We start from the raw sequence: 12,201 nt of genomic DNA on the forward strand, positions 1-12,201 counted from the left end.
CCAATGTTATATTATTGAAGAATAATTCAAATATAGTTCAATAATTTAGTTAAACTGGTCCAGAGTATTCCAGATTACTATTTTCCTGTTGATGGACAAATACATTGTTTATAATTTTTTGTTAACATTCATGTCTTAGACATATGTATAACTCTAAAATACATATTTAGATATGGAATCACTGGGTAATATCTATGTTTTTACTATAAGTTGGCAATTTCTTAACTTGGGGAGGATGTCTATGGATCCATATTGATGGTGGTGGGATTTTAGGAGGTCTAACATTGTTTTATAGAAAAAGTAATTGGTATACATGTCTTATGTGTTTTTTTTTTCTGGGTTAAGACTCCATTAATCTCACCAAATTCTCTGAGAAGTTTGTTTTTTCTTGTGTCTCCCTCCACTGCCCACCACACAAAGTTAAGAATTGTTACTATGGAAATATTTTTAAAAACATTTAGAAAGTGGACTCTAAAAACTAATTAAAGTACATGGATTGTATATTGGGTTTACAACCTAAAGGACTGGAAATAGACATTTGGCAAAGTCAGGATGGGATTCAGCATAGAGGGCCAAGTTAGCAGTGCAAGAGACACTAGCTCTCTGGCTGGAGCCCCATGAACTTTCATTCACTTACATTTCTAAGAATTGTTTTACACTGTGGGAAGAACAGGATAGTTGTAAGCTGAGAAACTGGTTGAAGGGGAGGGTTATGGCAGTGAGGATGGATGACATGATGAGCTGATTTCAGGGGACAGTGTTGAGTTCATCACCCCACCAAACCGAAAGGTCCTACCACCAATGTGTGCAGAGGCAGCACCAACATTGACTAACGGACCAGTTAACGGCAGCTCACTTAGTACAGACCTTATTCTCTGCTAGGAACAGAATAAATATCATAAACACTGTAAAATATCTTGTCTCCTTACTACAACCTCCTTTTCATAAAGCAGTAGGGGCAATCTGTCTCCAGAACTCAGAACTATTAAGGCGTACATGCTCTGTGACTTTCTCTACCAATGCTTTTAAAACAAGCCATGAGAGTGTCAGAAAAACTTTAATAGTTCAAAATTCATGAATACATTACTCTTAGTTTCTTGGAGAGACATCCTAGCTAGTAAAGAATTGTTTAAAGTGATTAAACTGCTTACACTGATTATAATTATTTTTTAAAGTTATTTTAGGGTGCAGACACCATTGTTGTAATAATTGTTTTACCATGATTCTCTGATTTTGTGGCCTAAATAATAATCAAAGAAAAACAACTGACTTCAAAGTTGAAAACTAACCATGAAACGAGAAATGCCAAAACTAAAATTCTCAGTCTTTAAGTAGAAACACGAATCAGAATAGCTTCCTTCATTGGATCACTTTCTTAGCAAGCATATGTCCTGTTTCCATTTTACAGGGGAGCTGGTGAAGGAGGGACACAATTTCACCAGTTTTCGTAGGTGAATGGCAATGTCTGACCATGTCAGGGGCAACTACTTGAAAATGGTTCAAAATTTATTTCTGATTGTAAAATGTTTTACAAGATACATTCATATCAGTTTATTCAGTCTAGCAGTGTGCAGGTCTTACTACTGGTTCTGTGCTGAGGGATAACTTCTGGTGGGGCTCAGAGGATCATACGGGACGCTGGGGATTGAACCTGGATCAATCCCCATGGCAAGTACCCTGCTTCGCTGTACTATTGCTCCAGCCCCTTTCAGTCTTTTTTCCTTTTTTTTTTTTTTAATATCTTTATCTTTAGAATTTTGCAATCTTGAAAAACATTAAGAAACTTATTCTGCTAAAGATATCGGGGACATATTCTATGTATACTCATCCTGTCTGTTACCTTCTCCTTTTCTTAATTTCGAGGACCAAGGGTTGCCATCTCTTTGCATTTGGTACTGTCCACTTTCATGAAGTTCTTCCTCAATTCCACTTTCAGATGACTGACCACTCAATGTTCCTTCATTCCAATTTCCACATTTTTCATCTGAACTATTTTTCATGTGATGTGTTGATTCTAGCTCTCCATCATGGTTGGTTCCATTACAATATTTAAGTGGTGGATGATGTTGAGATAGGAATCCAACAAACTTCATCCCTTTTTTAGCAGCTGCATTAATCTGAAGTGTTAAAAGAGATGGCAGAATAAGTTGTAAACTTCATCTATATTGGTTGCTTTATTGGTAAACCTTTCAGTTTATTGAGAAATTGACCAGTAACTAAACCAGTAAGTAAACTACTTGATAGCTTCTATAGAACCCCATTCACTCCTAAGACCATGTCACATACAACTATGATTTCTTCACATGGAATATAATTTAGAAATTATGAAAAAAGGTATAACTTTTTCTCTGAAAGTCAACTATTCAGGAAGAACTAATAATTCTATATTAAAATTAACCTCCGAACAATGATCTCTCCAGGTGAAGCAAATTAAAAACGATTATAAGAAACCCTATAAAAATGACCATATACATCCTAATTAATAAAGAGGAGACATTAACTTAAAAACTGAAACCACACAGCATTGGATGCTTGATCATGAAAATGTTTTACAACTCATTCTGACAATTGTCTACATATAAGTACAATTTATGCAATGACTTAGGGAGTGTCCTGTATTTTAGGGGAAGGATCATACTCAACATGTTCAGGCTACCTGGTGGTTCTCAGAGACCATGGAGTGTTGGGGGACCTTTGATGGTTGGAATGGCAGAGCACTGCCCCTTGTTATCTCTACACCCCATGAAAAGTCTTTCAGATAGTCACCATCTTAAATTGGAGTTAAATATTCCCAATGTTGAAGTTGAAGAGATAGTACAGAGAATAAGGTCTTTCCACTGCCCTAAATAAATCCCAGTTTGATCTCTGGTACTGCCTATCATTCCCTGAATCCTACCTGGAGCAATCCCTGAGTTTATAGCTAGGAATAAGCCCTGAACACAGATGAGTGTGTCCCCTACCAAAACCAAAACAAAACAAAATGGAAACAAACAAAACCCAATAAAAATACTTTAAGTTATTTCTTGGGAGGTAGAGAAAGAGTTATGGGTTGCAACATTCATAGTTAGAATGAAGGCAGAGAGATAACTCAAAGGGCAGACTACACTCCTGGGAGCCCCCCTTCCCCTTCCAAAAACAAACAAAGTAGAATATCTACTCAAAGAGGATGGCTGTAACTCAGCTGCAGCTGATGAGAATTCTGAGGGCAGAGCTAATGTAGGTATAGGAAGCTAGGATGAAGAACTATGACTGATGCAATGTAATTTACTCTTTTAATGAACTTATGGAGAGTATAATAATGCTTGAAGCCTTAAAAATAACCATAAATAGGCTGTGGAATAACTTATGGCCTGGCCTTGCCAGTGTGAGGCCATGAGAATTCACATTTTTAAATTTTTAAATTTTAAGTTCTCTTTTTTCATTTTTAAAAAATTTAGTTGCCATAAAACTACAAAGTTATTCGTGATTGGGTTTCAGGCATACAGTGTTTTAACACTCACTGCCCCTCAAGTTCTGAGCACACCATCCCAGTGGTGATTGCTTCTGGGATTCATGGAGCCACCCAGGAATCTGTGATCTCTGGGGCATTGCAAACAGGTGTATGTGTGATCACTGCAACTAAAGAAGTGTGTGAGCAGCACAATTAAATGTATAAGCCCTAGTGAGTCGATGAGAAAGCACCACAGCCAAGCATGCATGTATTGCCACCCACTGTGTCACCTCCTGCACTGCTGTCACAAGAAGGGAAGGAGGACATTATTTATTTATTTATTTATTTATTTATTGGTCACACCCACTGATGGTCAGGGGTTCCTCCTGGCTCTGCATTCAGCAATTACTCCTGGTGGTGTTTGGGGGAGTATATGGGATACTGGGGAATCAAACCCGGGACAGCTTTATGCAAGGCAAACGCCCCAAGGGCACTTTTTAAATGGTCATCGTAAACTGTCCTGAATATCAGATATCCAGGAATAGGAGAGGAACAGAGTAAGGAGACATGGCATTATGAAAGGGGAATCAGGTTTTCCACTTTTGGTGGCTCTTATTAGTAAATTTGGCTGAAAAAAAAATGAAGGCTTTTCCTATTAACTAAAGATTTATGGAGAGAAGGCAAAACAGTAGTACAGCAGATAGGGCATAAGTTTGCCTTGCATGCAGTCAACCTGGATTTTATCCCTGGCATCCCATATGGTTCCCCAAGCACTGTTAGGAGTAATTCCTGAGTACAGAGCCAAGAGTAAGCCCTGATCACCAGGTGTGACCCCAAATGCTAAAATACAACAACAACAACAAAAGAGAAGGAAGGAAGGAAGGAAGGAAGGAAGGAAGGAAGGAAGGAAGGAAGGAAGGAAGGAAGGTTAGTTTATCTGGAAAAGCCCAGTAACAAGTTCATTTGTTTCATGTCTTTTATATATCTTTTTTTTTCAGTTAGAAGAATGATATATTGATTTCTTATCTGCAAGGACAGGAATACTGAGCCACATCCCTGTGCTAAGAAGGGCAAATTTAAATGTTAATTTTGTTTAAAAATCCCCAGGAAAATACTTTTAAATCTCATTTTAAAACTAGAACAAACAGTATAAAGTTAAAAATGTGACATAAAATCTATCTTCTGGGGTCAGGAATATGACTCTCAGACGGTGTGTGTGAATAGATTATTCACATGTGTGAGGTCCTGTGTTGATCCCAGGCACCACACAGACACAAATACATATATGCACACACACACACACACACACACACACTGCTATTGCCACACATAGACACACATCTAGCTTTTCAACAGTCAACTTGTTATATAAAGCAGAAATTCAGAAATAATATTTGGCATTCATTTACTGTTCTTGTTCATGCACAGGGCAATGTTAAAATATTTAATGTACTATGTTTCCTAAAGCTTTTCTCTTCATGAAATAGCCTCATTATTCTAATTGCTGAAATAACAGTACTTTCCTGTTTAAATAGGTCTTTAACTGTGTCCAGGAAGTCAAATGCAAAACAAGGGCTATGATGGTGATCTATTAGGACTAAATTGGTCCTTAATTTTGTTTTCAGAAGAATTTTTCTAGACTAGATTATTTACTGGGAAAAAAAAAACCTAGGAAATTTCCCAGAATAGTAGCAGTAGTTAACAATATGTATACATTTTAATTAAATATGTAGTCCCACAAAATTGTGAAAAACTTGATTGGCTGGTGTCCTTATCTTTCAATGGGAAGTAGCATCAGTGGCCATGGTAACTGGCTAACTACAAACACAGATAATTTCACACAGTCATTTAAAATTTAGGAACAGTCTTAGAAACTGAACAAATTTCAGATTATTTCTTGAAGGAAAATTCCTTGGGTTTTTGCTCACACCTGTTTGAACAAAGCCAAACCTTACAGCTCTGTCAATCATGATCACAATCAGGATCATCCTGTTGTTCCTTGATTGCCTCGAGCAGCCCCCAGTAATGTCTCCTTCATCCTAGCCCTGAGATTTTAAAAAGTGCCATATTAGAGGCTCTTACAGGGTTAGGAGAATGAGACGTATCATTGTTACTGGTATTTGGCATATTGGGTACGCCACAGGGAGTTTGCCAGACTCTGTCGTGTGATCAGGTAACATTCGATAACCTGCCAGGTTGTCCAAAGTAAGAATGAGAAAATAAGATGTCGCGTGAATACAGCTGCGTGCTTCTGGGAGCTGGATTTTATAGTCTCTGGGTCTTGGCCATTGATGGGATTACACGGTGCTGTCAATACAACTAGCAAAACCCTAGCAAAAAACTGAGCTGGAGCCATAGCACAGCGGGTAGGGCGTTTGTCTTGCAAGCAGCTGACCTGGGTTCGATTCCTCCAACCCTCTCCAAGAGCCCGACAAGCTAGACAAACTACCGAGAGTATCCTGCCTGCACAGCAAAGCCTGGCAACTTACCTGTGACGTATTGAATATGCCAAAAACAGTAACAGTAAGTCTCACAATGGAGATCTTACTGGTGCCTGCTCGAGCAAATCGATGAACAATGGGAGGTCAGCAAAAAACAACTAGCAAAAAACTAGCAAAATTACTTGGTTGTGGGTGAGTCACAGGGAAGTACCTTGCATGTGGGAGGCTGTGGGATTGACCCCAGTTTAGAGAAAGAGGCCGAGACATAGAGACAGAGAGATGCAGAGACACAGAGAACTTTTCACTATCAAATCCCATCAATTTAGAATATTCATGAAAGTACAACTTAAAAAAATTTTAATATCAAAATCAACAGCAATGTACATATAGCATATATTTTTCACTTATGTTTTACTTAACTTGTATATACTTTTTTATTTTTTATTTATTTTGTGATTTTTGAGCCATACCTGGCTATGTTCGAGATTTACTCCTGGCTCTGTGCTTAGGGATCACTACTGGTGGCATTCAGGGGACCATACAAGGTGCAGGGATTGAACCTGGGCCTGGTGTGTGCACAGCAAGTGCCTTATCTGCTGTATCATTTTTCCGGCCCTTGTAATGATTTTTCTATCTGGATAGTAGAAATAGCTGTCATGTTTAATGTCCATCAAATATTCTATGTATCAATATACTGCTGCCTCTTTTCAGTTTTCAAATTCTTGAAAATTTGACCCCTTGATCAGTGTGAATTAAAATATTTTTGTAAAAAAAATAATTTTTTTCAGGGTTCTGGGGTATGTTGCCCAAAGGTAGAGTACTTGTCTTGCTTGTGTGAGGTCCTGGATTCAATCCACAACACCACAGAACAAAACAAAAAGCCTTTTCCCTTTTTCAATTAATTTCTTGGAATGGTTTCCTGAAGAGGAAGGAAGCTACTGTCTTACAAAATAAAAATGGAATTTATGATTTTTATTACTAAGCTGATATTCAGAAACATTGCACTGATGTATTACAATGCCAGATGCAACAGCTACATGTCTTCTCAAAGTTCTGTCTATGTGATTTAAAACTTTTTGTTTTGGGGGGGTCATACCTGGCGATGCACAGGGGTTAGTCCTGGCTCTGCACTCAGGAATTATCCCTGGCAGTGCTCAAGCGACCATATGGGATGCTGCAAATCAAACCCGGGTCAGCTGCATGCATGGCAAACGCCCTACCTACTGTGCTATCGCTCTAGCTCCTAAAACATTTTTTTTTTGGGAGGGGCACACTCAGTGGTGCTCCGGGGACCTGCAATACCTGAGATCAAGAACAACCTGTTGAGCTGTCCCTCCAGACCAGCTTTAATACTTTAAATTTGATTTCCCAGTTATTTCTATTAAACATTATTAGGCTGAACCTTTCCCCAACTATCTCTTTATTGTTGCTGTCTATAGGTTCTTTCCGACAAATGAAGATTCTATTTCATGCCTGGAATTCAGACCTATATATTCTTTAAGTGATCCTCCTGGAGATATATTTATTACAAATTTCCTCCCTAATGCTTTTTTAGAGGGAAGTAAACTACTTGTTTGTTTTGGGGGTCACACCCCACGGTGCTCAGAGTCCCCAGTGCTGGAAGGGCAGTGCTGGAAGGATCACCCAGTGCTGGAGATCAAAGCCAGGGCTCCAATATGCAAAGCTTGTGCTCCTGCCCTTTGAGTTCTCTCCTGGGCCCAGTAAAATACTTTCATTTGGGAGATATGAAACAGGAGAGAGACTGAAGGGAGGACCCTGTAAGGGAAAAGATATTGCATGCTCCAGACCTGATGTAGGTCAATGGATGTGCCCAAAAGTCTTTTTAGAATTTAATTTCCCTTGTATTTAAGTACTTAACCACCCATTATCACTGTCACTGTCACTGTCCTCCCGTTGTTCATTGATTTGCTTAAGCAGGCCCAGTAACATTGTGAGACTTGTTACTGTGTTTGGCATTTCAAATACATCATGAATAGCTTGCCAGGCTTTTGCTGTGCGGGTAAGATACTCTTGGTAGCTTGCCAGGTTCTCCGAGAGGGGCGAAGGAATCAAACTCGGGTCGGCTTTGTCGGCTATGTGCAAGGCAAATGCCCTACCTGCTGTGCTATCACACCCATTATCATAATTGAAAATATCTAAACTCTCTTCCTTTCAGTTTTATTCATACTTTTCAAAGTGCCTCTGGGCAGGAGAATTAGCACAGCGGGTAGGGAGTTTGCCTTGCATGTGGCTGACCCAGGTTCGATTCCCAGCATCCCATATGGTCCCCCAAGCACCACCAGGAGTAATTCCTGAGTGCATGAGCCAGGAGCAACCCCTGTGCAACGCCGGGTGTGACACAAAAGAAAAAAAAAAGAAAAAAAGTGTTGCTTTCCCCTTCTCTCTCATCTGAACTGTGTGGGGGCTGTTCCCCATAGGACATCTGCCCATCTTCTCAGAGCAGTGGGGAGAGGTTTGGGTGACTCTCCACACTTGGTTCTGTGTTCCAGGATTGCTTCTGGTGGTACTTTGGTTGCATACCCTTTAGACCCCAGATGCAGTTCTTTTTTTTTCTTTTTTGGGTCATACCCGGTGATGCTTAGGGGTTTCTCCTGGCTTTGCACTCAGGAATTACTCCTGGCAGTGCTCGGGGGAACACATGGGATGCTGGGAATCAAACCTGTGTTGGCCACATGCAAGGCAATCACCCTATCTGCTGTTCCACTGCTCTAGCCCCCCAAATCCGCTGTTCCACTGCTCCAGTCCCCCAAATGCAGTTCTTAAGTGGTGGTGGTCTCCTCCACTTTATTTCATCAGGTTGGCAATTAAATTTCTTACATGTGTATAAATTTCATTTTGGCATTTTCATTCCATTTCATTGACCTATTAACTTTGTACAGTTCGGTACATGTGCTTCAGTATATTTTACCTTCTGGCACAACAAATCACAAAAATTTCCTCTCATTTTATTTTGTTTTGTTGCTTTTTTTTTGGGGGGGGCACACCCAGTAGTGCAAGGGAACTATTCTCAGTTCTGTGCTTGAGTTCCTACTTGAGGGGATGGGGGATCAAACCAACCAACGTTTGTCTTCTCAAATAAGAATGGAAATTGATGAAGAAGAAATACCAAACATTCTTCAAAACACCAGGAAAAAATAAATGTACTTAGTACCTTTTCTATCAGTTCTTTTGCTACTTCATTTGCTTGTTTCTCATAAGTTAGAGGACACTCCTCAATCACAAGCCTTGGGCGTCTTTGTCCACTGAGTGCTGCAGAAAGATTCGGGCTGTAACAGAGAATATGTTCATCACTGAAATTACCTGTTAGTTTTCAGCTGATGCACTCATGTCATCATGGGCAAATACTTCACAAAAAAAGATCAAGGCAATTATTTTTTAATTTTCCCCAAAACTTAATGGTCATCTTTTATAAAAAACATAAGATAATTATTAAAGTTAAGTTTATTATTAAACTTAAGTTAGACCTCTACTAATTTGATTCTAATTTAACCTGGAAGAAATACTCATGTCTGGTATTATAATAAATTTATAAAAAATTAGAGTAGATTGCTGGGATATACCTTATTATTATGCAAAAGCACAAATACAAATCCTATCTAAAAGCAGACAACATTTGCCCTTTTTCCTTTGTCTTCTCTTCTGACATTTACCTCAGTTTTAGTCTTAGCCGTGTCAGAGAACTGCTAAGTTTGTTGGAAATAATACTAAAAGAGAAGAAATAATTTATGCACTGTTTGCAAGGTTTTTAATAAAATGGTACATTTATTTAGCAAAAAAATCCTAGTATACATCTGAGGTAGTACCATGTCAGGGAGGGTGCAGACTCCCCAAAACACACTCCAAGATATGTCTAAATATGCAATTACTTAGTAGCAGTGTCCCTTAAAGGATCACCTGACACTTTTGAAAGTGTGCTTCCCCCCCCTTTTTTTTTTTTACAGTTTTCTTGTTTGTCTTTTGCTTTTATTTCCTTTTTATCTTTTTTTCTTAGTACTATAAAAGTGATTAAAGTGACTGATACTGTTTCATCACTGTAAAGAGAAAGCAACATTTTTGCTCTGATCTCTGAGATGCTTTGGGTAAATCTGAAGTCTGTGAAAACAAACAAACAAACTTTTTTTTTTTTGGCTTTTTGGGTCACACCTGGCGATGCACAGGGGTTACTCATGGCTTTACACTCAGGAATGATTCCTGGTGGTACTCAGGGAACCATATGGGATGCTGGGGTTTGAACCTGGGTTGGTGGCGTGCAAGGCAAACACCTTACCCCTGTGCTATTGCTCCAGCCCCCAAAGAAACAAATACACATTTTTAATGTGTTAAAACTTAGACATTAGTTTGATGATTTTCATCCTTCGTTGGAGGGAGGAACAGTATTTTGAAAATGATAAAAATGACAAGGAAGGCGGGCAGAAATAGCTGCAGTGTTGTTTGAGAAAACAGCTATTTAAAAGGTAATTAAAAAATATGATTTTCTTCTACAGTGGCCACCCCTAGAGGTACTAGTCAAATTCCAGGGGTCAAACTCAAGCCTTACTCATGAGAGGCATGTGCTCTACCACTGAGTCACCTCCCTAACCCTAACAAAGGTCATATTTGGGGAGGGGCATTTTGGGCCACACAGGGTGGTGCTCAGGAGATCATGTGGTACTAAAGATGGAACTGGGGCCTCCTGCATGCAAAGCATGTGCTTCCACCCGTTCAGCTATCACCTGGCCCCCAAGCAAAGGGTCTTTAAAACAAACAAACAAAATATACATATATAATATATTACATATAAAATATAATATAATATACTAAAATTATGTTTTTTACATGTTTTTAAAAAATTTCTTTAAAAATTTTTTGGATAGTGGGGCTGGAGTGATAGCACAGCAGGTAGGGCATTTGCCTTACACACGGCCGACCTGGGTTCGATTCCCAGCATCCCATATGGTCCCCTGAGCACCACCAGGAGTAATTCCTGAGTGCATGAGCCAGGAGTAACCCCTGTGCATTGCCAGGTGTGACCCAAAAAGCAAAAAAAAAAAAATTTTTTTTTTGGATGGGACCTCCCAAATAAATCCTTGTTCCAGCTGGCCAGGAATTTTATGTGAGGACCAGAGAATGCAGGTTGCTTGGGACTTTTGGTGCTGGGGATTTGATGGCTACCCCAGGAGTTCTTGGGAGCCTGTGGGTTATACCCTGATGCTCAGGGACGCTGTGTTGCCTGGCAAGTATTGTGGGCATGGCAGACACTTGACAAGAGCCTTAACTCCTAACCTCTCTTTCTCTCTCTGGTCCCTTCCTATATTTTTTGGAAAAATCTGGTATGAGATCAATTTGTTACTGTTTGGCAGAGTAAGTCTTTTTTGTCATAAAAAATTTAGAAAGTAGACGTAATTTTAGTCATTGCTACATTACATAACAATGCAGAAAAATTTAACGGTCAGTGAGAATGCCCTTCATTGGCTCAGTTGGCTCCAGGACCCAGTGAGAAGACTTGAAGTTACCAGCTGCCTCTACTATGGTCCCATTTGCTGAAGGTGCTACAGGAGCTTCCTGGGGCTTCTGGGCATCTATTTTCTTTCCCCTTTGTTCCCTTTGTCTTCATGTAGGGCATGTTTGCCTGCAAGGAGTTGAAATCAAACAAGAGCTTTAAAGGAAAGCTCTTCCTGTTTCCTTCTCTCCAACTGGGTCCAATTGCAGGAAAATGTGTTTTAAACTAAAATGTATTTTAAACTAAAGACCCCCTTATTATTCTTTGTTCTCCATCACTTTGTTTAAATTTTCTCTTAGTCAAAGAAAACTATCACTCTAAGCAGATTCTTAACCTTCAGACTCACCTTACTTTTAAGCGCGATAGCACTGCCCTGTATAAGTAACTTGCTGGTAGCTGTTTCTGCTGTCCCAAAGGTTGTATAACAGGATGAATAGCTCCAACAACATATCCTTTAAGATAGTAGTCTTCGACTTTTGTTACAATATCCTGAACTGAATTAATTTTGATGACTTCTGGATTTGGTGATGCTAAAATAGCAAATACAAAGAGATATTCACAGTCATAAAATTGAATTATATATGATTTCTATGGGTGATAACACTAATAAATAGATAATAAATTGAAAGCACAGCAGTATGCTTTCATCTCAATATAGTATCATATTCTATATATGTTGTAAATATATTTTGGAATAAAACAAAAATGACCTTATGAACTGGTAGATATAAAACCACATAAATATATCTGAAAGGAGAAATAAAATGACTTTTTAAAATTTCTTTTGGATTTTGGACCCCAATCTGTAATGTTCAAGGATTACTCCTGGC

General features: G+C 39.0%; 1 protein-coding gene across 1 annotated transcript in view; it reads right to left on the minus strand.

Moving 5' to 3' along the window:
• RFTN2 (raftlin family member 2) overlaps positions 1 to 12,201 on the minus strand; it is a 69,425-nt gene that overhangs the window by 41,215 nt on the left and 16,009 nt on the right. The window contains exons 2-4 of the mRNA XM_056111642.1: positions 11,718 to 11,901; positions 9,044 to 9,158; positions 1,841 to 2,117 (exon numbers count right to left, since the gene is read on the minus strand). Of these exons, the coding sequence (XP_055967617.1) occupies positions 1,841 to 2,117; positions 9,044 to 9,158; positions 11,718 to 11,901 (576 nt within the window). The remainder of the gene's footprint in view (positions 1 to 1,840; positions 2,118 to 9,043; positions 9,159 to 11,717; positions 11,902 to 12,201) is intronic.

This window comes from Sorex fumeus, unplaced genomic scaffold (genome assembly GCF_029834395.1).
Source record: "Sorex fumeus unplaced genomic scaffold, SorFum_2.1 ptg000014l, whole genome shotgun sequence".
NCBI classification, from domain to species: Eukaryota; Metazoa; Chordata; class Mammalia; order Eulipotyphla; family Soricidae; genus Sorex; species Sorex fumeus.